At 52.6% G+C, this 27,417-nt stretch overlaps 10 protein-coding genes across 10 annotated transcripts; 6 read left to right on the plus strand and 4 right to left on the minus strand.

Annotated features, from left to right (window-relative positions):
• Positions 1–7: 7 nt before the first annotated feature.
• AYL99_01498 (hypothetical protein) lies at positions 8–5,003 on the minus strand (the record flags this gene model as incomplete). Its single annotated transcript, XM_018833014.1, has 4 exons — positions 8–474; positions 530–704; positions 761–4,375; positions 4,584–5,003. 4 exons carry the CDS (start codon positions 5,001–5,003, stop codon positions 8–10), a joined length of 4,677 nt encoding a protein of 1,558 aa, XP_018698893.1.
• A 403-nt stretch (positions 5,004–5,406) lies between these two features.
• On the plus strand, positions 5,407–6,786 carry AYL99_01499 (hypothetical protein; the record flags this gene model as incomplete). Its single annotated transcript, XM_018833015.1, has 1 exon — positions 5,407–6,786. The coding sequence occupies one exon, from the start codon at positions 5,407–5,409 to the stop codon at positions 6,784–6,786; it is 1,380 nt and encodes a 459-aa protein (XP_018698894.1).
• A 518-nt stretch (positions 6,787–7,304) lies between these two features.
• Positions 7,305–8,580, minus strand: AYL99_01500 (hypothetical protein; the record flags this gene model as incomplete). Its single annotated transcript, XM_018833016.1, has 2 exons — positions 7,305–7,888; positions 7,953–8,580. 2 exons carry the CDS (start codon positions 8,578–8,580, stop codon positions 7,305–7,307), a joined length of 1,212 nt encoding a protein of 403 aa, XP_018698895.1.
• A 789-nt stretch (positions 8,581–9,369) lies between these two features.
• On the plus strand, positions 9,370–11,960 carry AYL99_01501 (hypothetical protein; the record flags this gene model as incomplete). Its single annotated transcript, XM_018833017.1, has 8 exons — positions 9,370–9,426; positions 9,526–9,678; positions 9,738–9,958; positions 10,012–10,768; positions 10,817–10,980; positions 11,041–11,106; positions 11,161–11,350; positions 11,769–11,960. 8 exons carry the CDS (start codon positions 9,370–9,372, stop codon positions 11,958–11,960), a joined length of 1,800 nt encoding a protein of 599 aa, XP_018698896.1.
• Positions 11,961–12,457: 497 nt separating this feature from the next.
• AYL99_01502 (hypothetical protein) lies at positions 12,458–16,293 on the plus strand (the record flags this gene model as incomplete). The annotated part of the gene is made up of 4 exons (XM_018833018.1): positions 12,458–12,480; positions 12,548–14,049; positions 14,107–14,859; positions 14,933–16,293. The coding sequence occupies 4 exons, from the start codon at positions 12,458–12,460 to the stop codon at positions 16,291–16,293; spliced, it is 3,639 nt and encodes a 1,212-aa protein (XP_018698897.1).
• An 832-nt stretch (positions 16,294–17,125) lies between these two features.
• On the minus strand, positions 17,126–18,062 carry AYL99_01503 (hypothetical protein; the record flags this gene model as incomplete). The annotated part of the gene is made up of 3 exons (XM_018833019.1): positions 17,126–17,131; positions 17,195–17,895; positions 17,963–18,062. 3 exons carry the CDS (start codon positions 18,060–18,062, stop codon positions 17,126–17,128), a joined length of 807 nt encoding a protein of 268 aa, XP_018698898.1.
• Positions 18,063–19,045: 983 nt separating this feature from the next.
• On the minus strand, positions 19,046–21,517 carry AYL99_01504 (hypothetical protein; the record flags this gene model as incomplete). The annotated part of the gene is made up of 2 exons (XM_018833020.1): positions 19,046–21,267; positions 21,313–21,517. The coding sequence occupies 2 exons, from the start codon at positions 21,515–21,517 to the stop codon at positions 19,046–19,048; spliced, it is 2,427 nt and encodes an 808-aa protein (XP_018698899.1).
• A 218-nt stretch (positions 21,518–21,735) lies between these two features.
• On the plus strand, positions 21,736–22,382 carry AYL99_01505 (hypothetical protein; the record flags this gene model as incomplete). The annotated part of the gene is made up of 3 exons (XM_018833021.1): positions 21,736–21,907; positions 21,964–22,048; positions 22,100–22,382. The coding sequence occupies 3 exons, from the start codon at positions 21,736–21,738 to the stop codon at positions 22,380–22,382; spliced, it is 540 nt and encodes a 179-aa protein (XP_018698900.1).
• A 781-nt stretch (positions 22,383–23,163) lies between these two features.
• AYL99_01506 (hypothetical protein) lies at positions 23,164–24,258 on the plus strand (the record flags this gene model as incomplete). Its single annotated transcript, XM_018833022.1, has 4 exons — positions 23,164–23,344; positions 23,393–23,564; positions 23,617–24,179; positions 24,233–24,258. The coding sequence occupies 4 exons, from the start codon at positions 23,164–23,166 to the stop codon at positions 24,256–24,258; spliced, it is 942 nt and encodes a 313-aa protein (XP_018698901.1).
• A 1,098-nt stretch (positions 24,259–25,356) lies between these two features.
• On the plus strand, positions 25,357–27,005 carry AYL99_01507 (hypothetical protein; the record flags this gene model as incomplete). Its single annotated transcript, XM_018833023.1, has 2 exons — positions 25,357–25,778; positions 25,838–27,005. 2 exons carry the CDS (start codon positions 25,357–25,359, stop codon positions 27,003–27,005), a joined length of 1,590 nt encoding a protein of 529 aa, XP_018698902.1.
• Positions 27,006–27,417: the final 412 nt, after the last annotated feature.

A 27,417-nucleotide genomic window follows, 5' to 3' on the forward strand; every position in this document is an offset into this window, starting at 1 on the left:
CGTTTCTTCATGTTTGTTGTCTAGCGTTCTGTGGCGGTTGCTGCTGCTGTTGGGCAGGAGGATATCGCTGCGCTGGCGGATATTGTTGCCCTTGACTCTCTTGTTCTTTGCGTTCTCGAGCCCGTTTGCTCTTCGCTAGATCCCCTCTCACTGTGCGCAGGTATCGCGTGGCTTCATCGACGATGTCACGACTTTCGATACTCTCCTTGAGCGTCTGCAGCAAGGTCATGACCTGAGTCTCATTGTTCAGATGCGGACACGTCCGCGAATACCCCAGGTGGGCAATCCCACATAGCCCGCAGTATTCAACGCCCGCCAATTTGAACCGACACCAACCCATAGGGTGCTGCTCATTGCACGCAGAGCAATGGTGCACCGCCGGCATCTGTTGGACCGGTCCATAGTCAAATGCTTCGTCTCCATTGAAATGCGGTGCAGGTCCCAGGGGAACTCGTACCCGTCGGAAGGGCCGGACTATGAATGTCTTATCAGTATCAACGACTTTGCGGACTGCGTTGGGCTTTCTTACCTTGAACTTTACGTCGTGACTGGGACCCCGCTTCCGCTTCCGTCTCCGTGACCTGTTCATCCTCGGACTGTTCCTCTGGGATTTCGAAGTCAGAGTCGGCCGCCTGGACGCCACGTTTGGCCTTCGTCGAGGCGGGTTCCTCCTTCTCGCCCTCGCCGAGACCGTAGTCGACATTCTAATCACGTTAGTCTCTGATACGTTCCCGTTCTGTCTCGGGATTCGAGATCTGACCTGTCGCTTTCGCTTGCCTCGACCAAACGCCTGAGCTTTCCTGGCTTGCTCCTCGGCAAACTGTCGCTCACGCTCCTGCAATATCTTGTCCCAGATCCCTGTGTTGGGGGTATTCTGACCTGTCCGGTCCGGCAAATCCTCTTCCAGTGAAGATTTGTCATTTGCCCAGATTCGCGCGAAGCTGAACTGCGACTCGGCAGACTTCTCCTTGTCGATCTTGGTGTTTTCGATCTGCGTCCGATCAAGGAGACGATCGATGGACGCCGAGTCGTAGATAATATCGTCGGCACCACTGTCGTCTTGGAACAGGGCTTCGGCACCGTGCCGAAGGATCGACTCCAAATCCTCCCCTGCATCGTCATCCTTGTCCATGCGCTCGATCAACACATGGTCCAGCAACATCTTCTTTCGACCGATCTGTATAATCTTCTCTTCCACGCTGTCTCGAGTCATGAGTTGGAAGACTAGCACTTTCTCCTTTTGACCAATGCGGTGCGCTCGGGAAAGTGCTTGGATGTCCTGGTGCGGGTTGAAATCTGGATCGAGAATGATGACCGTGTCGGCACTGGCGAGATTGATTCCCACCCCACCTGCTCGCGTTGATAGCAGAAAGGCAAAGTAAGGCGAGTTTGGTGCATTGAACTCGTCAATCCGCTTTTGTTTCTCTGCCGCAGAAATTTGTCCGTCAAGCCGGCGGTGTTGCAACCCGAGCCCGTCAAGGAAATCTTCCAGAATATCCAGGTTGTCCAGAAACTGTGAGAACATGAGCACTCGGTGTCCGCGTTCTTGAAGCTTGGGAAGCATAATGGAGAGCAGCTGCAACTTGGAGGACGCATCGACCAAATTGCGGTACAACACCACACCATCAACGGCTCTTTCCTCAATCTCACGGCTGTAGACAAAGGGGTGACACAGGCATTTGCGCAGCTGCATCAGGATGTTGTTCAGATTGTATCTATCCTTCTGTGGGATGTTGCTGTCACGGACGAAAATGGACTTCATCAGCTCTGGGTTCTTGGCCAAAACGGACTTGTAGACCTTTTTCTGGACGGTTGACATGGTGACCGGCACAATGATCTGGGCCATCGGAGGGAGGAATGTCAACACCTGTGCCTTGGTGCGTCGGAGAAAGAATTTTCGGAGCGTAGCGTGCAGTTCAGGAACGTTGTCCTGAGTGAGGTCGGCATACTTGACTTCAAGATCGGCGGCACTGATGCTCTTGTCGAGGAACTGCAAAAGATTGAAGAGCTCCCGAGCATTGTTCTGAAGGGGTGTGCCCGTCAACAGCACTTTAAACGGGAAGCGAAATTTTGACAGGACCCCGTAGATTTGTGTCCGGTCACTCTTCAATCGCTGTCCTTCGTCGACGACAAGGGCTTGCCAGGGAACCCTCATCAAACTTTTCCGAGTTTTCTCCTCAGCAATCGACTCGTAGGAAGCGACCACGATATGCGCTTTGATGTCTTTGACCTCGCCGGATCTCTTCTTCGGTGGTCCATGGGAGTCTTCCTCCTTATCCTTGGGGAATAATTCATAGTCGTGCGTCAGCTTCCTGGCCACAGAAGATCCGTAGTATGTGACAACTCTGAGAGACGGCGCCCACTTTTTGATCTCGCGTCGCCAATTGGGGCACGTGGAGTTGGGAACTACCACAAGAAAAGGCCAGCATTTATGATCCTGGACCAGGGCAGCAAAGAAAGCCACGAGCTGAATGGTCTTGCCCAGCCCCATTTCATCCGCCAGAATGGCATTTTGATTTGTTAACCATTGATAGAGAAGCCAGTTCAGACCTTCCAACTGGTACCGCATCAATTCTCCTCCGGTTACGATAGATGGTTGCTTCTTTTTGATAAGATTAGTCTCAAAGTCCAACGTTCGGATGTGCGTCAGATGGCGCCTCAACGTTGTTTGAGGAGGTATCGACATGTGCAACTTCATCACATAATCTTCGTACGCCACTTCGAAATCGGACCATCGCTCGGTGTCTGCGTATGCAGGCGGCTTCTCCCAAATAGCGTCTTCGTAGCCAAGGCCCTTATATTTGACAAATGCCAAGTCAACCTCTTTGACGCGCGCGAGGTCTATCTCCTTGGTACTGTTGCGTACAACGCTCGAGTAGCGCACGTCGAAAACGATATCGACTCGGAAAACGTCCTCCGGAATCGCATCAGCGGTAGTCATTTTTGGCAGCTGATTCTCCGGTTTTTTGCAGAAAGCCATGCGCATAGGTACTGTGGCGATACCCCAGACCCAGGTTGCTGCCATCCATGTGGTCCGAAAATAAGATTTTGTTTTCCATTTAATCAGGTACTCCTTGTCGTCTTCCGGTATCTCGATCACAGTAGTTCCTGATACGTAGTTGTCAAGATCAACAGGCCGCCATGCCACAAGAGTGTCAATTTGTTGTTGATTCTCCACGCAGTCTTTGCAAATCCATGACCGGTGGTAGTGTTCGAAGCGTTTCTGGGCCAGTTGCGTTTCGTCTACCGTATCCTCTTCCTCGTCGTCCTCGGTAAGGGAATGTGCTGTCTTGCGCGCGGGAAGATGATGCATATGCCACGCACGTGCACATTGCGAGCATCTGAACATCACGTTGCCCACATTGTTGAGTAGTTTAGATTCGACAATGGTGATCGGGTCTTTTCCTCCATTCTCTTCTCTCTGCAATTGCTCTTGACGAGTGGTCAAACGACCACGCAACGGTTTCGATAGTTCCCCTAGCTCATGGCAGCCCGAGCAACATCCCTGATGAGGTGCCAATTTATCCTTTTCGTGGGCAAGTCCTATGCAACGCCTACATTGCAGGACGAACAGACCCTCGCCAACTTTTGTGACCAGATGATCTCTGGTGCCACGGAACCCAAGGCAGACTTTGTGGTACGAGTTCGTGCAACCCTGACAGAATATCAAGGGCCCTTTGACATTATCGTCTCCCTTGAAGTAGCAAGTGTCACACTCTTGCCGATGTCTTCTCCTAAAAGGATCATTTTCGGGAATCCGGCTGAAGTGCTCCTTCGTGCTGACAACCTTCGGGCCTGCCTTCTCTTCCTCATAGCTTGAGATCTCATCCTCTTGACGCTCTCGCATGCTGCGTTTCGGCCTGGACTTTGTTCGCTCGGATCGCCGTGCCTTTGTAAACAACTCCTCTTCCGAAGACGAGTCGTGTATGAACCTCCGGCGGCGCACCGGACGCGCAATCCCTCGCGTAGACCATCTCGTGGACCGCTGTGGTCTTCCGTGCTTCTTTGCTGGATGGGCGTCAGAACTGTATTCAAGGTCGAAGAGTTCTTGTTCTGAATATGTTGACTTTCGTAGTTTGCTGAGTCTTGCTGAGCGTCTGTGCTCCCCGTGACCTTCATCTGAGAAACTCTCGTTGTCCGCCTCCACCAGACCCCTTGCCTCATCTCCTGCAGAGGCCTCACTGTCGTCTACTCGTTTACGACGTCTCTTAGAGTCTGGTTCCTCTTCCGACTCTGATAGAGCTATTTCCGTCCAGTTTACCATGACCGAGTTTTCCCGTGGAGCGCGTCTGCTTCTGCCTGAGGCAATGCTGGCTTCAAACTCCACCAATGCATCGGAGCCGTTGTCAAGGCCTCGAAGTTCCCGTGCAGAGACCTTGAGGGAAGGGAAGGCATGTCAGCAGTAGGTAGATTCACAGGGAAAGAAATGCGGTGGCAATGTATTAGAGAGAATGATAGAAGAGATAGGAGTGGAAGCCCAAGAGACAAGGAAAGCTAAGTGTGTGAGAAGCAGAAAGGAGAGCAGGGTTCGAGTAGAGGTCGTATCAAAGTGCGGTCCAAGTCATGGAAGGGGGCAGACTTACAATACTCTCCTCACCACTCTCAAGCCTAACAACATAGGTGTTTTTTCCATGCTCAGAGAGTACCTTCTCGACAACGAAATGACCTGGCAGGTAGTCGTACGTTTTCTTCTCCTCTTCTGACAACTTGGGGACGTGGATATAGAAGGGCCTTTGAAATGGGCTGACGGACAAATCATCATCACTCCCAATTTCTTGGTGCGAGACTGACTGTTCCACGAAGGCATCGTTGCTCGAGTCTTTCTGAAGCGCGTACCCATTGTCGTGCAAAACATCTTCCGCCTCGCTAGACTCGTCCGAGATAGTCAGTGGTGTCTGTAGACTCAGTCCATCTGATTGTAAAGTGATAGCATCTTCCACAGGCTCTTCGGCCCTGCTTGGCTTTTCTGGTGGTTTGTCCAACCATTCAGCTATGTCCTCCATCTATCGGTATAGCTCTGCGGGCAGGGAGGGAGACTGTCCGGCGAATCTGAAAAGCCGGCTTCGTCGAGCCCGTCCAGTCTTTCGAGTCTGTCAAGTCCCCAGAATCGGCCGAGTTCGACGACGGGTGGGTTCAACGAGTCAAACATGTGATATATAGAGAAGCAGAGGCACTCAAAGGTTTTGCTATCGTGCATTGCTCAAGGTAGGTTTGACAGGAAGAATGAGAGTGTGGTGGGGAATCGCAGTCATAGAAAGTAGTGAACCGTGCACACGCGCTGCGCGTTAATTACAAGTCAACCAAAACTAAACTGAAATTCCATTTTCTCCAAACAAGCTTAACTTTCTCCCCTTCATTACCGCAACTCGATTGACAGCGGCCTCCCAAGCGTCAACCCAGCCGTGAATGCTACAATCCACTCGCTATGTTTGCCCTGCCGCTTTTGCGATCAGACCTGTCCGTTGGTCCCAACCTGCACGATTCATTTCCTTGACCGGCGCAATCGAAAAGGGCATTCGGAGAGGTCAGCAAAGCAGGAACAGGCTAGAAAACCATTATGCACAGCCTACTACGCGCCCTCAGCAAGATCAGGATGGTCCGTCAGATATTTTGAACACAGGCGAGGATGTTGGAGAGAAAAAGGTGGTGATCATACCAGGCGAAGAAAGGCGAAGAGGCCAGAAGAGACTCAGGGGACCCAGGACTGTACAACCAGGGCAAGATGTAAACAGCATAAAACCCGCACGCTCTGACCACGGAGTTCCAGCTTCAATCCCCTATACGACAGCAGGATCAGAGTTTCTTTACGGCACATTTTCCGTCCTGTCTGCTCTCAAAGCTCAGCGACGGAAGCTCCACAAGCTCTATCGACTTCTTCCTCCAGGCTACGACAAACAGTCGAAGAGAGCCAAAGCCCTCCAGCCCAAAGAATCTCCACAGCAGATCCAGATACACAAGCAAATCCACGGCCTCGCTGAAAAGGCTGGGGTAGCTGTCACGGCAGTGTCAGGACCTCGTTGGCAAGGCGTGTTTGCCAAAGCATCGGATGGACGACCACATAATGGCTGGATTCTAGAGGCCTCTCCAATTCCGAAACTTCCTGTAACAAGCTTGTTATCCGTGACCAAACCGTCAGATCCTATCGGTGTGACGGTCGGATGGGCGTCCGAAGAGGATCGAGAAATCAACACCGTGTTTGGTGCGTCTGAAAACATCGCAACAATCCAGTCTGTCCGACCCTCCCATCGGTATCCTTTCATGCTCTTGCTTGACTGTATCACTGACACCGGCAATTTCGGTGCCATTGTGCGGTCGGCTTGGTTCCTCGGTGTTGATGCTATTCTCATCCTCGAGCACGGCACTGCCCCTATATCCACCAACAGTGTCAAGGCGTCCGCCGGGGCCTTTGAGTACATGCCCATTCTCCATGTGAAGAACGAGAGAGAATTTATCAGGGATTCGCGGAAAAATGGATGGAAGTTCTTCGCTGCTGATGCACCGGAAACCGACGACGGGATGATGCGGCGGATCATGCAGCAGAAGGGCAAGAAAGCATTGGATGTTGCGGGTGCGCTCTCGAGTCATCCCTGCGTCTTGATTCTCGGTAATGAAGAGGTCGGCATTCGAGACTTCATGCGAACAATGATGGATGGCGTGGCGGGAATCCCCAATGCTAGACCTGCTGTTGGGGATATCGACAGCCTCAATGTCAGTGTAGCTGCAGCTCTGCTTACTCAAAAGTTTTTCGACGGAGCTCATACCAAACCTGTCCTTGACGAGCCTTGACTTGACTCCGCAGAACTTCCGACCAAACGGCCTGGATATCCTGACTGGGTAAACGGGGTCAGCCCGCTGTCCTCCACACCTCTTTCAGTCCAAGATGGTCGAGCTGCCTTGCTTGACGTCCTCGAGAGCAGTGGCTGATGTTGTAATGCTCAGGAAAACTGGGCGTGGACATGTCCATCTGCTCTACGGTAGTCGGATACGGTGACGCAGAGTCGCTATCCTCTGGCAATTTCCCGCCCTGGATTAAAAATACTTCGACACGCCGTGCTCAATTTCCATTGATCATTTTTTGCTCCTTCTGGAATATTCATTACGTTTGTGAATTCAAGGCGCCCCTGCAGTTGAGGGGCCAGCATGGAGATCTTTGGAACGACATGTCCAAACATATAAACACTGGTATCACCATCCCAGCTCCCCGACTTTTGTGTTTTCTTTCCTTTTTCGCCTCGGAACACCTCATGCAACAACTGGATAGGTACCTTCCCCCATTACCCCTTCATGGACAAGATTGACCAATATCATATCTCCGCTGTTCCGTTTGTTTCATGGGGGTCAAGCTCGTCTTCTGCTTGGGAATCTGCCTCCGACCTGGCGCTTCGTCCACTTCTTCGGTCTCTTTGGTCTCTTGTCTCCTTTAGCTCCTCCACAGCCTCAACAATCCTAAGCCTCCGCTCTGCTATCCCTCTCATTGCCTCCCTGAGAATATTCTCCAAATGAATCTGAGCAGACTCGTGCCTACTCCCTTTGAAGAAGTCTGCGATAGCTTCTGCGAGTGCTCCGCCATTACCAAACCTTCTCGGCACAGGGTTCCACTCTTGCAAATCGACACCATTCGTTGATTTAGCATTGTGCCTGAATCCCAAAGCTTCCTGTGCCGTCCTCAGCGCCCCTAGGAATGTGGATTCAAAGGCTGCTGGATATTGAGCACGCTCGAAGTCCCGCGTTCCCGCGAAGGGATTTCCTAGGTCTAGTCCGAGTTGTATGAGACGTGCATTGAGCTTCAAGCCCAAATCCAAGAGTTGTCTGTCGCCGTCGTACGCCAACTTCTGCATGACCCGCGAGAAACTAAGATGCATGAACTCAATCAAGGCTCTTCGCTCCCCTTCAAGTTGTTAGCGCCTGTCTTCCATGGTCAGGGAAGGGAACGCAGTGCAGACAACACTCACGGCTAATGATCTTTCGCAGCGGTTCTATTTCGCAGGTGAATTCGACTTTGGAATTCCACACAACTGCGTCGATATACTCGGCGAGCATCTGGTCAAAATCCCCACCGAGGACGAAGGCGATGATCGTAAGATACGACGCATCATTGATAGAGGGCGTGAAGTTGTCGCTCAATATCAAAGCGCTAGCACTCTGTTTCAATTCCCGCCAGTCTGCCCCGTCACACCGATACACCCAGATCGTGATGCAGATTTGAGTTATCCACTTCAGAAAGCCTTCGTGCTGGCTATTTGGAGCGTGGTTTCCTGCGGTCAAGTGGTTGATGACATACTTCAGAGACCCGGCGCTCATGCCACTACCATTGTGTGGAAGCAGTTGAGAAGGATCCCCATGGGCGATGCATCGGTGGAGTAATTGATACGTGCTGATGTATTCCAGCCCTCTCACGGTCCCCGTTCGAAGGCCTCGGACGAGATCAGTGAGTTCCTGCACAGTTTGTGGATCATTCCCGTCCGACTCTGTCAAATCCTCCTCAAACGACGGAGATCCTCCCATGGGCCATCCTTGCCTTCTGAAGGTGTACGCTTGTTGCCGCTGGGCACTGACAGGGTGGTAGTTCACAAGATTCATCCTTCTGAACAAGATAAATCAAAAGCTAACGGCATACAGATATCTACTCGGTAAAAGTACGTGTGATAGGAGGCGACGAGATAAGGATGACAAGCCTGTGGGACGCTGGGGGAGATGGTTAATGAATATGGAGGTGTTGGCCACCAAACCACTGGCATTGAGAGGGGATGCACCTCCAGGTTGCAAAAGCCCTTCGCGACCGTGCTATTGGCTCTGACGTGGGATTCGAGCCGCCAGTCCGATTGGTGGCTTGACACAGATTGTCAGAAAAGGAGGCGTGCAGAGAGCTGCAAGGCATCGAAAGTGCCAGGCAAAGGGTCCTTCGCAAAAGCTTCGCCTCTCCGCCACGCTGATGTTAACGCCGGCATCGTCCCACAAGACTAGTTTCATCAGAGAGACATTTACTGAGGCTCTGGGCTGGAACCCCCCCTGCTCACTCGACGAAAAGACCAACCGCTTTCCCTGGGACTCACCAAGGCGCATCACCCGTGGAGACAAAGTATTTGCCTAGTTGCGAGAGGCTGGCCTCCGCCCCCCTCTAGGCATGTCGCCCAATAACGAAGCGAGGAGGCAGCCGTGCTGGAGTCCTGGATGACATAGAATGAGACTGACGAGCAGTGGCCGACCAAGGAGGACCGGCGAATATTGGCACCATGAACCCAGAGCTTGGACTCTTCTCCACGAGAGCTACCGAACACTTGCCGCCGAATTATATATGAGGCGCTGTCCTGGCCTTGTTACTGCCACCACATGCACCCTTACTTGCACCTTCAGCGACCGAAGCAAAAAATGGCGACTACAGAGGCTTTCAACTTTGGACCTGTCCCAGCTGCCCCCCGACTGAACGTAACGGTAACATATGATGAGTTGAAATCACATCCAGAGCTCTACTTTCAGGCAAGTTCTCCGTGGCAGCATGGATCTCGTTTTCTGACGTGGTCTTAGGGAGCCGATATCGGGTTTATGATGGTAGCAGCTGCTCTGGTCTTCTTCATGATTCCCGGGCTCTGTCTCCATTTCTCAGGTGTTTCGAAACGGGATTTTACGCTCACCTTAGTGCGGCTCCCCCTGATCACTACTGGTGTGGTGGGATGCGTGGTAAGTCTCGAGTGTAACAAGTCCCCTCCGGAAGTGTCGCCGTGTCTGATCATCGATAGTGGTATATGTGGGGATACGCCCTTGCTTTCTCTCCAGCGGTATTCAACGCGGCCGAGCTGCACGGTGTCTCATGGTATGGTGGAGATACCAAAGCAAATGCTTATATCGATGTTGCCGCTCGACCCGTTGGTATACAAGGTCCGAACCCATTAGTTCTGACGGGCCCGAAAATTCCGGAGATGGTCTATGTCTTCTACCAAGGCATGTTCGCATGTTTCACGTGAGTCTCCCTCGAAAAGTTGTCCACGAAGAGGATTTAATGTTTGTCTGCAGGGCAAGTCTGGTCTCTGGCGGAGCGGCAGGCAAAACCCGCGCCGGACGGTACATCCTTTTCATTACCTTATGGACAACTCTCGTTTATTGTCCTGTCGCCAGGTGGACATGGCACCCTCTGGGCTGGTCTAAGCTCAGAGGAGCAATGGATTTCGCCGGTGGTACTGCAGTGCATGTCTGTTCCGGTTCCTCAGTCGCTGCTCTCGCCGCCGTCTCCCAATTCGATGCTGCAAATTGGCGGACGACGGTCGTCTTTCGAAGACGAACAGTGAAAATCGATGTGAAGACTTGGAAGGTCTGGAGATGGCTATCTATAGAGAAGCAGACATCTCCAGACCACGTCGAACTGAGCACAAATTCCCTAGGGACAGGATACAATGCGAACGGACACGCTCGAGCTCCAGGGCCGCAAAATTCCGTGCAGAGGCCGCGAGCTCGCGTGGATCGCGGCGAGTTGAGTCTGCCTTACAGCATCAACCACATGGTATTGGGCACTGCTTTGCTTTGGGTCGGCTGGTTTGGCTTCAACGGCGGTTCAGCACTTGGGGCCAACCTTCGCGCTGTGTCTGCATGCCTGGCAACACAGGCCGCCGCATGTGCCGGAGGCACAATCGGATTACTCGTTCACTGGGGACTGGGCGGCCTTGACAAGAAGGTATCTACCAGACCGGACACCTTGACACATATACCGTCAATACAGGAGTTCTGTGACGGTGTAATTGCTGGACTGGTGGCCGTTACACCCGCCGCTGGATACGTGAGCGACCTTTTGGCTCCTACCTGAACGTCAACTGACATGATGCAGGTTCCTGTCACATATGCCCCCGTCTTCGGCATCATCGGGGCCATCATCTGCAAGATTTTGAGGATGATCATGTATTACCTTTTGCCGGCCGACAAATTGGCTATATTCGCCGTACACGCCGGCGGCGGAGCCACGGGCATGTTACTTACTGCCTTTTTCGCAAAGTAAGCCCTAGCAGACTAAGGTCCCAGTGATTGATGTGTTACTGACGCTGGTTGTGGCAGTGACGCGACTACTGGTTTGGATGGGTACTCAAGGCTGACTGACAAAACAATGGGAGCTCGATTCCGGTCAGTTTGCGTTCTGGCAGGAGCCCGGGCGAGTGCATACTAACCTATTAACAGAGACCAAGCATTGGACATCATTGCATGCCTTTTCTATTCCTTCACCATGACCTTCGCGATCCGGGTGGTCATGAAGTCTGTCGAGGTCGTCATCGGCGCCGGAAGACCTGCACGTAACGACAGATTTGACCATTACCCGGATACTTATGAGGCCATGCCTCAGTTCCAACGAAGAAAACCGCTGGAAGAGGTGTGAATCCCTGTTGAAGGTATTGATGTCGAATTCAAGAGACCCATAGACGGGCCTCAACCCCCGATGGATTATTGTTTGGCCCAAGAGAAGGCCTAGTGGTCCCTATGCCACACTCAAGTTGGGCGGTGCACTGCACAACGGAAGGATCTAGGTCATGAGGAAATGCGACGCACGTAACGGTAATAACAATAAGGCGCAATCAATCCCAGCCACGAGCTTCAACGCAAAAGAGCTTTCTCGGACTTTTCGAGACGGAAAAGGAGCAGGGGCTCGTCCATGTGCTCGCTTGTATTCTCCAAGCCCCAAGAGATTTTCCAGGAGCTCACGAGTCCCATGGTCTAATATGGATCTGTACTAGCGGCGTGATTGGGACTGTGATCCAGATGGACGACGTTTCTGTCTAACCTGCTGTCAGGCTGGACGAGAATTTCTAAGCGAGGCGCCCTCACCGGTCACCTTATTGCCGGAGCAAAGCATGGCAATGGGCAACAAGAAGACGCTGATCCGGATTACATGGGACTTGCCTCTCCTTTTCCAAGTCCCAGAGGACGCCTTCGAGACCAAATTCCCTCCCAAAGAGCCCGACGAAGTGGCAGATGATCATTAGCGAGGGAGCCTGGTTATTCAGCCAGCCACAAATCCTTCATCAACGGCCAGCGTCAAGGGTTAAACCTGCTCGCAAGAGGCAACCCTGAGGTCAACCTGGTTCGCGACCCAGTCCAAGCTCGTGTTCTGACTTGGCAGAGGCGCAGTGACAGTCCTGTCTGGTTGCCTGGCGCCTAGTGATCGACAAGAATGAGGCTCTGGCCTGGAAGTGTGACCATGGCCGTTGCCATTTGCCTCGGTCACGGGCTGTGTCCCAGTTGTCTGTTGAGTACCTTGCATGTGCTCTTATGGGATAGCCAGGATTACCGCTCCAGCATTCAACCTCAATCCTCTACAAGCTCAAAGGGAGATTTGGCCTACCGCTCTCGAGTTGTCCAGAATGGTAAGACCCTTTGATAACGGGCACGGCAATCTCTCAGAAGCTCAAGGCGAAATATCCCCCTCTCAGGATGTCATGTCCGGATGCAAGTGCCATTGTGGCAGGCCAATCCCCTGGAAATGGGCAGTGCGATGCTCCAAGAGTAGACAATGCCGGGACTATTACTCCCTCCACTGCCACAAAGATGGCTGCAATCTGAAGGAGTGCAGGTTCCACGGCCACTGCTGGGATGACCACCTCCCGAAGAGCTCAAAGTTAGCAGCATCGCACGTCCCAATTGGTTTGACGGTCCAGCACTTCTTCGTCAGAGATATCATTCACTCGGAGGATGAAACTGAAACACTGAGGCAGCTACATGAACAAAATGCAGCAACGCGATGGTTCAACATTCGCCATCGCAACTCCCAGCCCGTCCTCTACGTCTACGATAGATTTGGTCCCCTGTGTGAACCGATTGCTGACCCAACTTCATCGGCCGCCACGAAATTCCCAACATTTGTGTCCTTCATCGGCAAGTCGGGTGTTGGAAAGTCCACGCTGGTGAGGGCAATGCTCCTGCTGGGAAATCTCAATGTGCCAAAGATCAACGACGACGATATTTCCGACCTTTCAACGAACCAGAGCCGGTGGGAGACTTTGAGGGCCGCCATATCTTCGCAACAGGAGATGCCAGTCACCAGATCGGGCCATGTCGACCATGCAGCAGATCCAACAACCCTCGGTGTCCATCTCTACAAGGACGGCTCGAGTTTACGCACATCGCAAGAGGATGCCAGTAGCTTCACTCTGTTCGCCGACTGCGAAGGCTTCTTCGCTGGGGCTGCTCAAACAAATGCTGAACGCTTCACTACAGACCAGGGCAGAGCATCGGCCCATGAAGATGCCACAGAGGCAAACGTTTTGTACAAGGCACGTGTGGCCGCAGCCAGTTACGCTCGCGATGGACAGCAAGGGACTGAACTGTTCTACGCAAGGTTCCTCTATGCTGTCAGCGATGTTGTTGTTTTTGTGACCAACGAGGACCAAAACATCACCTTTCTGCTTGTAAGAGCCCTCGAGTGGGCGGCGACAGCAGTCCTTCACTCGGTCAATTACCCTTCGCGGAAGACCCTCGTCATCGTACGCAATGGGGCCCTGGGCTATAGCCGGCAATTTCTCGATAATGAATTACTTGAAAGGTTGTTTTTGGACCGCCAGGATTTTCTATGGAAGACGTCGCCCGTCCTGCAGGACTTTGTCAATGATTACAACAGCAAACAAGATCGATTTACCAAGCACATCTACCGAAACCGGGACCTCTACGATGCATTGTACGTCAAGATCATTTGCTGCTGTATACCACACGTCAGCGAAATGGAGGAACAAGGCGACGAAACATTGTTCGCACAATACGTGAAACTACGCACGCAGATCGACGACGCCTCACAGCGCGCGATCGATATGCGTTCCAAAGGGTGGATGAAGTACAATGTCTCTTCCCTCTCGCAGATCCTCTTTTCGGCTTTCGAACACTTTCGCACCAGTGAGAAAGCATTCGATTTCAACGAGGTGGCACGCATCAGCAAGCCCAACCCCAAATCATTCTCTGATCATATTGCCAATTTCCTTCGACTTGCGTTTGAGTCGCCCGCCTCGAGCAAAATCAGGGCCATGATACCTGATATCATTTCTCTGAACTTGGTTGTTTGGTCCATGAGGAATCTCACCCACGGTAAGGAAGTACAATGGCTTCCCTGGCTATCGTCCCTGGACTGACGGGCCTCTATAGTGGTGGACCCAGCACGGCTCTTTGACGGCATGACCAACGGCGATAAGGAACCATTCTCACTGGCTCACCGCTGTCAGTGTGCCATACAAGAATACCAAGAAAAATATCAGCAATGTGGATATAGATTCTCGGAGAACGACCTTTGCACAAATGGCCCAACTACTGCCCACCAACGCCTTCATTTGTCTACTTCTAAAAAGAGGGCGGACGGGGAACTCATCCCAAGGCATATGTTGGACCCACATCTGGTGAGTGAGATTCGCCATAGATTCTTGGAGCATTATGAAAATTTCGCGAGCGACGGCAGGACAGGGTACCGGTCCATGATCAAGCCCGCTCCTGGCAAGGTCACGAGAGTACGGCAGGCCGTTATGCAAAAATACTGTAAGCAATGGACTCCAATGACCAGCAACATTACCTGTCTGGCTTGCTTGCAGGCAGTGCCGGAGAATGTACTGCATTGTGGCCATGGATACTGTGTTCAGTGCGTTCGAGAGCTGGGACGGCCCTCCGAGAGCTTCGAATCCGCTTGGACATTCGAAGTGTGCCCGCTCTGCAGTGCCCGAATGGGCGACAATTATTCGCATTTGATCAGGGAGCGACCACGATGCGCTGGTGCCCGTCTTCTGACGCTGGACGGAGGTGGCATTCGAGGCATCATTGAGCTTGCCATTATCCGAGAGATGGAGAAGAGGCTGAACTTGCAGATTCCCTTCCGTGACTATTTTGATCTCATCGTCGGGACTAGCACAGGTAAGTGTCGTACCGGGAATAGATTCTCGACGGTGGGACATGTTTTGACACTGACACCCCCCTTCTCTCTCAGGTGGCATTATTGCACTCGCCCTAGCGATGGGAGACAGAGATGCAAACACACAGACAAGCCTCATGACAGATGCCTTCAAGTCCTTTGCAGTCTCGACATTTGCTCACCCCCGGGCTGGCAGTTTGCTGACGAAGATTGGACTTGGCCACTTTGTGACGAGCGTGGTCATGTCGTTCGGCCTGTACCAAGCCTTGTTTGACTCGGCGCCGCTCGAAAACGGGTTGAAGCGGTTCTTTGGTGCTCACACAAGTCTCTTCGGGTCTGCACGGACTCGCCATCACCAGTGTTCGACCCGAGTTGCTGTGTTCGCCACGAAGGAGTTTGGAAAACGAGCACACCTCATCACCAGCTACAACAGACCCAACTTGGCGTCGAGCAGCGACTTCGAGCGGGAAGACGACGAAAGCAAAGGTATGCGAATCTGGGAGGCAGGGCTCGCTACGGCAGCCGCCCCGTTCTATTTAGCCCCCTTTAAAAAGGCAGAGACAGGAATTCTGTATTTCGATGGGGCGTTGTACATGAACTGTCCGGCCCCCGGAGCGGTCGAGGAGATCAGGAAGCTGTGGCCCGACCACACGCCTTCGCTCGATGTTCTCGTCTCTATCGGGACGGGCATCCAGGACTCAGAAGTCAAGATCCCCAGAGCCATCCGCATCGGCGGCTTCGAGGAGATCTGCCGGACATTCCACAGCAAGCTGGACTCGGAGAACCAGTGGCAAGAATTCATTGCCAGTGGCGCGACCGACGGCATTCGTGACCGACTGCACCGGCTCAACCCACCCATCGACGAGAACCTGCAGAAGGTTACGCTGTGGCACTGGAACAAGATGGGCAAGCTGGAGGAGATGGTGCAGCGGCAGATGCGAGAGCCCGAATGGAAAGCCCGCCTCGACGACGCCGCCAACGCCCTGCTGGCCAGTCTCTTCTACTTCGAGCCGCACACCGAGGAGGCCGCGGCGTCCAACAACCTGTCGCATACAGGCACACGGCACATCAACGGGAGCTTACCCGAGATCCATGGCACGATCCGCTCGCGTCTGCGCCACGGCAGCGGCGAACTGGTCCGTCTCCTCACCCGCGTCCAGGGCTTCTTCTACACGAAGCTCTCCATGTCGCGAGCAACCCCCTCGGCCTTGCTGCAGCACGACCCCTGGACTGAGATTGCCGTGTTCCACCCCATCAAGGACAAGGTGGTCAGGTCGGGCCAGCGGTTCCGCGTCCCTGTCCGACTCGAGGAGTCGTCCGAGAGCAAGTTGCTGGTCCTGGCCGTGCGGCTCGACAATTGCTCCGCGCCGCTCCCCATCAGCGGGTTCCCCACGTTGCTGCAGGACTTGCATTTGCGGGCCAAATCATGGGATTAACGACGAATCCATGCTCCTCGGACTTTGGTATCGAATCAAGAAGTGAGGAATCAGAGAGGAGAAGAGAAGGAGAGGAGGAGGAGTAACGTTTTCCATTTTGTGGATAGATGGATGACTGGACTCGGACCGTCTGTCCATCATCACAAACAGGTAGTGGTTGTATGTGCATGTATGGCCCTCCCTCCTTCGTCTGTATTCTCACATACAAGAGGTACAGGAGCAGAACCATCAGCCCAGGGGGCCGATTGTGGTTGCAAGGGCTTTCTGCTTTGTTTCTTTCTTTCCCCTGCAGTTCCAACTTGGTTCGCGCATATTGCGGAGCGACTATGAACACTTATCTCCCTCCAATGCATGCATGTCCTGGGCCCATCAAGTCCGTCTTGTCCGTCGTCCACCATCCGCCATCAACCAGACCATCCCACCCAAAATAACCAATGTATGTGTGAGTTGGTGATAAATTTGGGTGTTGTTCGTTGTTGTTGTTGTGTTCCGATACCGATTTGTACGCGCCATGCCAGGGTGAAAATGCTTGGATTGATGCCGTGTGAGCCCACCATGTCGAGAAAAGAGAAATCTATTCACACCATGAAAACGCCAATCTTGCTCTGATCGAGTTTTTGCTATGTTGCCGGGTCTCGTTAAGTTAGTTTTGCCGTCTGCCGAAGAAAGGAAAAAAAGAGCATAATGTCGATCGACTTCCTGTCCCTTTTGTCGCGTCGTCGCAAGGAGATATTACACACACACGCACGCACATCCAATTCGTCCGCTTTCATTTCGTTTCCGTCAAAAAAACATTCTTCAACTTTCGTGGACTGTACACGTCTCCCTTTTCTTAGTCCTGGTGGAAAGAGTTAGCACCCATAATTCGAAAGTCATGTTCTAGAGCGGGTGCAAATCATACCTCATCCGTCAGACGGTCCAGCAATTGGATACTCAGGATCATGACAAGCAGTCCAAGCGTGACCACGACGAGTAATCCAAAGCCGAACCAACCTAGCACCATGGCTGAGGTTCCTACCCCGGACTTGACACTCCCATTGCCCAAGTCCTGCGCGACGGTGCTTGCCGCCACGGCCGCGGTGTGTTGCCACATCACAGAGACCAGCACAAACACCGACGAAATGAAAATTGTGGCCAGCGCCACCTGTGACACCGCTCTCGACGGGAACGGTCGGACTTCGTGCTCGGAGCCATCGGGTCCCGTCGACGTATGCCAGCCGGGGAACGTCGCCAGGAGCAAAAACGTGAGGAAGGCCAGCACGATGGCGATGATTAAGAGGTATGGAAACACGATGGCGTTCTTGAACGTGCTGGCGACCCATATCAGATTCAACGGGTCCTGATCGATGGACACCAAGTCGGCCAGGGCGGTGGAATTTTGATTACACATCCACGCTCCTCCGTCGACGCGGATGCAGATGCCGAAATATCCCACGCGGACGTTCAGGTCGGCATTGCCCACAATGTTCGCTATTGCCGTTGTGACCGACGGGTCGACTTGTACGCTGCTGAAAACGGGAGGGTATTTTTGGTAGTATAACGAGATGAGGTAGATGTCGGGGATGAGTGGAGAGGTTGATGAGCAGCCTGCGAGCAGGAGGGCTGTAGAAAAGTTGTGTCAGTATTTATGCCACCAGAAGATGCCGTAAGTTGTGCCATGGATACTCACATAATAGGATGATTGCAATGGCTATAAAGATCATGAGAACATGATGGTAGCCTATGAAGGGCACGAATCTTCTCCACCCCGTCTTAAAGCGTAGAGCCATTGTGCCGTCTTCTTCTTAGGATCCCAACTGTGTCCACGGATTGACTTGTATTTTTCTGTGTCGTGTGTGTTTTACCGTCCGTAAGGACGGATATCGGTATTGAAGTTCAGTACGAGCACAGGTTGTGGCCTTTGGCCAGGATTCGAATCGTCGGTCAAGGTTGCGTCTCTCGGAGGGCGTCAGCAACAGTGGTTGTGTAGTACTGACGGTGGTCGAAGGGTATTCAACCGACAGAGAGTCGATATATGTGGTTGTTTTCTCTGAAAATCAGGATGGTTAGCTGCCTGGGTTTTCTTCTGGCAGAGAGAGACAGATGTAAAGGAAGAGGAAGGAAGAGTGTAGGAGAGAGAGGCGTAGCTTGATTTAGTCCTGGAGATATGTTGAGACTGGAATTGCCATGACTGTTGATTGGACTTCAGGGAGGAGCCATATCCGAAATCCGTGAGGTTGGGTTCGGTTTGGCTGCGATGTGAGTGAATTGTTAGAAATTAATGTGGTGGCAGGAAAAAGCGCAGTTGTAACAAAATGTGGCAGGGCTGGGCCAACCCCAATACTAGAGTGACGAGGCTAGCTTCTGTTTTGGTTTTGCCGTTTTAGGTTTAGGCTCCCGCCAACCTTATGCTTATTTCTGCCTGGCATCCTTATGACGTAGCCTTCCCTCTTGAAGCTTCACCGTCTTTTTTAACGACCGTATCGGATCTTGGTCTACTGACCTGCTTTGCGTCCATGGTGTTTTCCAAGAACTCAATCATCCCATACTGAGTGCCTCGTACAATGTACGGAGTTCTTCGATGATAATCAATCTAATGCCCCGACAGAGCGACCCGTTCTAACCAATAGTCGTTAACCGTCTAGGTCGTCGTTTTATGCCCGATGCCCCATTTCCAACGACCAATCCAAACCATCCACATCACGATGCAAAGCATCCCTGGAAACCAAGTAGACGCCAGACAGAAAGCCGCTAAAACTAAGAAACAAATTAATCAAGCCGGTACAAATGCAAACGAGCTGAGATCAAACTTGGGCTGCTGTGCTGGTGAGCCCACCTCCGACCTTTCATCTTCGCTGTTTGGTATTATCGCGTCCTCACTGCCACGACCCTCACTTCGCCAAATTGCTGTTGAGCCACGTTCATCACGCTTGGTGATAGTTGCAGGTGATGCTGCGGAAGAGCGTTGCTTGTTCAGCGACCTCAAAGCTGATTGCTGCACCTCGAGTGGTTGGTATGCGAAGGTCTGTTCTAGTTCCACTTCCCGACGAGACGACCGAATCTCTTTTGCACTCGGTGACTTTTTACGAACATCCAGTTCGATCTCAGATCGGAAAGCGGACGTCTGCTGCCTCAATTCCACAGGGAACAGTGACCTCGTAACAGAGTTTCGGTTCTCTCGAGGTTGGAAAGCAAAGGTCTTCATCAATGATTCATTCTGCTTTCGAACGTGGTAGTCGAGCAAATCCTCAAAAGCTTCGGGATCATCGTCCTGGCTTATTCCCCTCACAGCAAGGGTACCACCTCCCTCAGGCTTGCCTGGCGGTGGAGGCTTCTTTGAAGGCCCGGCTGCGGGAGAGGATTGTAGTATGGATTCCTGTGATTCGAGACCTAGAGATGGATAACGTACTTCCGGCCCTGTCAAGCTTGGTGTCGTGCTATCCTTGGCGGGACTCGCCGCTTGCTGGATTTCGGGCTCAAGCAGCATTTCTCCTTCACAATGATCCAAAAAGACCTCGAATTTGGTCTTGGCATTTTTCTTGTTCTTGCGCATCTTTTGGGCCAAAGGACTGGCTTCTTCACCTTTGGCATTGAAAAAGGGACTTTGCTTCACCTCTCGGGTTGGCGAAGGGTCCAGTGAATCCGAGCACAGCCGTTGTCTCTTTGCCGATTGAAAGGTCGATATTGTGGAAGCTCTAGCCAGAAACGCTGTGCGGTCTGTCGTACTGCCGGCCGCCGCTGATGTTGTTGTACTTCGCCTCAAAGCAGGAGCGGAAGAAACCAGCCTTGGTTCCCAGGACACGTTCCGATTACGTTGCAGCAGTCGCTGTTGTGAGGGAGAAGGGGTGAGGCTGTTAGGATCTAATTCAGCGAGAGGTTGGCGCTGCGGCTTGAAAAATGTCTCTATCGACTTCTTTGGTTTCAGGTCCGGGGCAGAGGCGTAGCTCTGGCTCCTACGCTCTCCCAATGCGGGACGAACCAGAGATTTGCTGCTGTTAAGCTGAATGGGTCTCTTCGAAAATGGATCCAGGTCACCGCAGGCGACACCAACAGCCGTGGAAGCTTCCACATCAGGCCCCAGATACGGCATGTCTGAATCTAACAATCCGGGACCAAGTTCATTCAGAAACACCACTTTTTGTGCGATCGGACAGAAGACGCGGTGATGCAGAAACGTCAATTCTGCTTGTCGAAATTGCTCCATATAGCCATTCGGGACGATCAACTTGCCTTCCAACTGGATCAGCCGAAGGATCTTCTCGATGTCGGTATGCTTGCGGACCAGTCCATGGGCCGTTTTCAAGCCCAATTTGCCGATATTTGGCAAATAGTCGCAGCCGCTGAGGATGGCCATACGCCGAAACATCGTGTCGGTCCAGCCTGCAAGCGAGATGTCCTTGCACATGGGAAAGTCTGACCGCTCAATCTCGACCAATTCGCCGTACTGATTAAGCTTGGTCAATAACCGTTGAGCACCAAATACGAGCATGTCCGAGTCTTCGGCCAGAATCCCATTGATGATACCCTTTCGTTCCAGATAGACCAACTGTGCGTCGGCCTCGTATGGAGCTACGACATACTGGACGTTGAGCTTCTTCAGTTCCTCAATCAATTGTCGAGCCATAAGAGGGGTAACATCGATGGCTTTCTGAAGTTCTTGTTGTGCCTGCGTGGTTCTCCCGGCCTTGTGCAGTTCTAGACCCAATGCTCTGCTTTCTTCTCTTTTCTTGCGCCGAGCTGCATTTGTTCCTGCTTTGCTGGGCAGGTTATCCCCGTCGAAGACCAAATATGGAGTAACCCCGAAGTCAAGCAGCATCCGAACTCGGCTTAACACAAAATCGATGTGGATGGTGGTCGGCTTGTCGAGGGCAAGGGCGAAGGCACAGCCCACCACACCGCGATGTAACCAGCCATAAGCGTCGACACCAATGGTCTGACCCGAGAACTTCTTCAGAGTGCACTGCTTCTGGATGGACTTGAGCATAGGCAATAAGCCTGGCAACGTTAGTATGCCTTGCCATACATAGTCAAGCTAGTTACCTTTGATGCCCATCTTTACTCCGATGTCAGTGCTCACCGCTTGTTTACGGTAGCTGTTGGCACTTGGAGGCAGAAAAGAGGAAGGATACAGGAGTGGTAGCTGTAGGGAGTGGGCAGCGATATAGGTGTAGATGGACCTGCAACATCCATTTGGTGTATTGTTGACGTTCGACCTCTTAAAGTTGTGGTCGGAGTTGCATTGCATAGCAGACCTCGAGGCCAGGCAAGCGCCCACCCATATGCGCGCCGCGATCGCACCGACGCGTTTGGCGCCCTGCCAGTACGGGCCGACATTTTCCCGGCCCCCACCAAATTTTTTCCCAGTGTGCCACAGCCTGCGTCACAAAAAGCCTCGAGGCGGAAGCGTTCGATATTAGGTACTCAGGAATCCTTTATTTGCTATACTATCACTAGCCAAAGAACATGGCTCGTGCTCTCAACAAAGTTCACAAGCAGATATCCAAGAAGCGAGGAGGCAAGCCGAACGCTCTGCATGAGAATAGTCGAGATGCACAACGGCTCCGACGAGCAGGAGCAAGGGAAGAGAAGCTGGCACGGTTGATGGATGCAGCAGTCAAGGCCAATCAAGTCTATGGTAAATTCCGCGCCTGATATTGCGTTGGCCTATATATTGATTTGTGATGGCCGCAGTGGAACGGGTGGCATGGTTCAAGTCAGCTTTGCAAGGCTCCACAGGAGTGTTGACGGACGAAGAAATGCAACTACTCACGCAGAGGTATGTGGCTAATTTGAAGTCGAAATTCCCCTCAATGACAATAGGGACCAGCTTTATCGAGCGTGAGGATGAAGAACTAGCCGAAGCCAAACAACAGCGTCGACCGGGAAGACCACCGACCAAGCAGGAAGAGAAAATCAGCCACCGAAAAGAAGTCGAAGAACGCGAATTCCGTGCCGGGTTCTGGGTCCCTGAACTTCGGAACGAGGAAAGCCGAAGGAAGGTTGAGAGATGGGCTGGGGAATGGGGGGGATTGAACACGCTGGATTTTGTTCGCGTTGTTAAGTCGGGCGACATCAGACCTTCAAGCTTCCCTCCTAAGGCACTCTCATGAGCGGAAGTGCATCCTCCGCACTGTCGACTCTACTGGGCCATACAGGGTTGTGTCTACCCATTCTTTCGGGGACATCGTGGTATCCACCAGCGACTCAATTTTCGCCGCGATGATTGTGCGAAATCCTATTATACCGCCGTTCCTCAGTGATGGAATTCGGCCGTCACCACTTCCCAGATGAGGAGCGTGTTGGGCATGCCGCTTGGTCAGGCACCTCCGATGCGGGACCCTGCGAACCAGAGAAATCTCATCAATGAGTACAACGGGGTGATGCTTGTTCAGATGCCACATGGAGCACTCGGATGTCCTACACAAGCCAAATGGCAGCTCGTTGGGTTAGAGGGTTGCCAGAAAGAAAATGACTTTGGGCCATTCAGGTTAGCAAACAGCGTTAGCTGCAGAGTAAAATCCGAGAGGTTGATCGGAAACGCGGCGGAAAAGGAGGTTGATGCGTTTACCATTATGAATGCACTGGGAAGTACGAGGTAGTAGTCCGGGTTTTGCCCTGGTATCCCTCAGCTGAACATAGTGAGCCATGCTTCGGGTTGATGTTCGGGCTTCCCTCCTCCATCGAGGCAAAAAAGCGCGTCCGTCTCGTCTCACCTTTTTTATACATGACTCGCCAATAACTCCTGTCACGTGTTTTCATGACTCGCGCCCAAAATTTATGCTGGAAACTTTCTCGAACCACTTCATCTGTCTGCGAATTTGCATCTTCTGTTTAGGATATCGCCCTTATTGTATATCTCTTCGAACCTTCTTACATCTCTCTGCCTTCAACATGCTTTCGCTCCGGATGCTCAGCCGGGCACTGCCCAAAAACGTCCTGCGCCAGCCAGCAGTTCGCTCCGTGTCGTCCATCACGAGATTCGCAGCTCGTCGGCCGCAATGGCAAGCAGCGATGAAGCCATCATATCCCGCATTCTCAACCTCTGTGGCCCGAAGAGAGCCCGCTGGCCAATGTAAGCATCTGCAACTACAGGCTGAAATTTTGCTAAAGGGAGTCACAGCGGACGAGGCCCTCGTTGCGAAGCTGAACAATGAACGAATGCTCGAACTTCAGTCGCAAAGCGATGACAGACTAGCCGCGATCAACGAATTCCTCGAGAACAGCCCCTTCAAGGTCCACGACAAACCTGGCTCACATGAAATTGTCTTGACCCGAGATTTCGGCAATGAGAAGTAAGAAGATCTCATCATTGGGTGGTGACACGCAAATGCTAATATGAACCAGGATCAAGATCCAATTGAGCGTCTCCGACCTCTCCGAGTACCCAGCTGAAGACGAATTCGATGCCCTGGATGAAGACGGCGCTCTCTCCGATGAACCGGACTTCGAGGTGCGAAAGAGAGGCATCAATCAACCTGGTGCAAGAGGAGGGAAGGTCGATGTTATGCCGGAGGATAGCATTGCACCGGCCGACAGAGCTGAAGGGGGAGAAGAAGCCGACGACGTGGCTAATACCACGCCCGCCTACCCTGCCCACATGACCATCACAATCACGAAGCCCGGCAACAAGGCCATCGAGATTCGAGCTGTTGCCCAGGACGGCACCATCGAGATCGAAAACGTTTGCTTCTTCCCCAAGGACTCACTCCTCGAAGCGCAGAATACCAAGGACGCTTCAGAAGCCCGCAGCCTATATGCTGGTCCGCCTGTCGAGGATCTGGACCCCGAACTTCAGCAGATGCTCCACCAGTATCTGGAAGAGAGGGGGATTGACGAGGAGCTGGCTAGCTTTCTTCCAGAGTACCTCGACTACAAGGAGCAGAAAGAATACGTCAAGTGGCTCGAAGGTGAGACGATACATCCAGACAAGTCTGATTGTTGTGCTAACCTCTCCCACCAGATCTCGAGAACTTTGTCAAAGAGTGATACTCGTTACCCTGTGTGTCTGTAGTCTGGGGAATGCTTCCCGCCCTTCTTACTAGATCCTCCACTTTGAGCAACATTTATCATGTCAAAAAAAGGTGTACATTATGTTACAGGGACAGCTCTGGATCAACAATGAAATAATCAGATACCCAATCGAGTCGTTGGCCAACTGCATTGAAGTCTTGTGATCCCGGCTCGCTTTCGCACGGATCATTGAGATCTTGTAACGCTGCTCGGGCCAGCAATCGAGTGCTGACACTGTCAGACAACAAAATCATATCCACTCTCGTTGAAGTCATGTTTTCCGCGGGGAGCCTGAGATTGCCCTTCTAAGTACTCCAGAAAGGCAATCTTGGTCTGGGTGACACGCACTGATTAGTTGTCTGTCGTTGTTATGTAAACGAGGCCTCGTGTCAGCTTCGGCTGGTGGTTGCATTCATGCTCACGCCGTCTTTGCCTCTGGCGGCCGCGACTCGCATCGCATGCCATACTTCGGAAGTATGTACCTCGTACAGCTCGCCGGGGCTTGGCTGCGCACCTCGTATCGACCCAACTCGAAATGTGGGCGTCTCCGTATTCTTCCTCGTATCGCGTATTGACCAGTTCTCCCCAGAATATCAGAGCCACCAATCTCTCGAACCGATGGACTTCCGGATTGAGGTCTTCCAAGACGCCTGGAAGGCAGCCATTTATCTACGGAGACATTCGTCGAGTCGGTGTAACTGATGGCCCCGAGTTTGTCACCCTTGGGGATCGGTCATCAATCATGTCATACTCGGTAGGAACCCACAGGGTGGAAACCCGCAGGACTCTGGATACGGGGTCCAGACCACTCAGACACCACGCAATCTGTTGCATCCTCGTTCTTCGGGCCAGTGAAGCCTCCGTCGCGCCTCGACCCCTCCCCCAAGTTTTGATGTGCGTGGGGCTGCGGGAGGAACACTTCGATGCCACCAGGTCATGCATGGCCTTTCCACCTTTAAAATGCTGACGTCTCGAAGATACTGTCTCCCTGTTTCTCTTCAGTGACTTGTCTGCTCCCAAGAAGCTCCGACTCACCCGCGTTCGTTGTTCGATTGCACGGGCTTCGACGCCAACATGAACCACTACCAAGCTGTGGGCCTCGGCCTGCTCGGCACAGCTATCGTCTACTACCTGGTGGCTTCTTTCCTTGCAAAGCGGTACCACGCGAGAAAGGCTAGAGAGTTTGGATGTCAACCAGCCTGGGAACGGCCTTACCGGTGGCCATTTGGCACTGACTTGATCTGGGAACTTATTCAAGCCGACAAGGACCATGTTGTTCCCAACTATTTCCTGGACGTCTACAACAACAGGACTGGAAAAAGATCAACATGGGCACAGAATATGCTGGGCACCATGGGCTACGTGACTTCGGATCCCAAAAACATCCAGGCGATCCTCGCTACTCAGTTCAATGATTTCGAGATTGGAGAACTTCGCCGCGGCAATTTCTTCCCCATGCTGGGCAATGGCATCTTTACCACTGACGGCAAAGCATGGTGAGTGAGCACTTCTTGATAGGTACATATGGTGCGGCCTCCGTTAATCCCAACTACAGGGAACATTCTCGGACTCTTCTCCGCCCGCAATTTGCTCGCCAACAAGTCTCCGACTTGCAACTGGAAGAAATCCACGTCCAAGACATGTTCAAACATCTCACGACCCAAAACGGGTGGACAAATCAAGTTGACTTGTCCCCTCTCTTCTTCCGTTTGACGCTGGACTCTGCCACGGAGTTTCTGTTCGGCCAGAGTGTGGACTCACAGATAGCTGCGTTGCCTGGCTATACTCAAAAGACCCGAGAACCTGGTGAACTGGACTGGACTGCCTTCGCATCCTGCTTTGACGGTGGGACCAACGCTCTCGGCGTCCGCGGAAGATTGGCAGAGCTATATTGGTTGTACAGTCCCAAGCACTTCTACGAGAACTGCAAGGAAGTCCATCGATTTGCCGACTACTATGTCAATCTCGCATTAACCACCGATTTATCATCGCTGAGCGAGCACAGCCTGGAAAAGGGCCAGAAGAAGGAGAAGTACATCTTCTTGAAGGAACTTGTACAACAAACACGAGACCCCATCGAGCTTCGAAGCCAACTACTGAACATTCTGCTAGCCGGTCGCGATACGACAGCCGGTCTGCTTGGATTCACGTTCTACTTATTGGTCAGGCACCCCAAGGTCTTCAAGAAACTGCGTGAGACTATATTGGAGGACTTCGGCACGTACGAAGACCCCAAGGCGATCACCTTTGAAACGCTCAAGGCTTGCTCGTATCTGCAACACGTCCTGTCCGAAACACTTCGCATATACCCCACTGTGCCCTTCAACAGTCGCCGCTCAACCAGGGACACCACCCTCCCTCGTGGCGGAGGCCCCGACGGCAATTCGCCGATCTATGTCAAAAAGGGGACGGAAGTCAACTATTCGGTCCACGTCATGCATCACCGGGAAGACATTTGGGGGCCCGATGTGGAAGAATTCAAGCCCGAGAGATGGATTGGGCGACGACCGGGTTGGGAATTCTTACCGTTCAATGGTGGACCGCGTATCTGCCTCGGACAGCAGTTTGCGCTGACGGAGGCCGGTTATGTAATTGTCCGCATGCTGCAGAAGTTTGACGGCATCGAGACTTACGAGACCGACCCAATCGTGCGCCATGCGTACGGCCTCACCACTGCGCCCTTGCGCCTTCCTGTCCGTCTCCACGAAGCCTCTGCGAAATAAGGGGACTTGCACGGCGTTATGGCAGATTGGGCGTGGCTGCCTTCAGAGAAGCAGTGGCGGTATCGAGCAGCAAGTGAAGCATATCCTATTGCCTCCCGCTCTCATTATTTTGACATACCTCATCAAATATCTTTTCGCGGCGTCAGGAACAAGAACCCTATTCCTCCACTATTCTTCGATTCTCCCACCCCTCATCCGCGGTACGCCGCCATGACATTGATGGCAAGTGTGCTTCTCCTCCTTGCATGGAATACATTGTCTAGGGCGCCATTGGCTGTCTCTTCCCTAACTATTGAGATCCCAACCCTGGTGGAAGGATTGCCTCCCCTTCGGACTGCCGGCAGTGAGGCTCTCAACAGAGTGACTGATGCGCTGCCACCTCTTTTGCTCGAAACTGAACAGGCTTATCGTT

Source organism: Fonsecaea erecta (assembly GCF_001651985.1).
Source record: "Fonsecaea erecta strain CBS 125763 chromosome Unknown Scaff1, whole genome shotgun sequence".
Lineage (NCBI taxonomy): Eukaryota > Fungi > Ascomycota > Eurotiomycetes > Chaetothyriales > Herpotrichiellaceae > Fonsecaea > Fonsecaea erecta.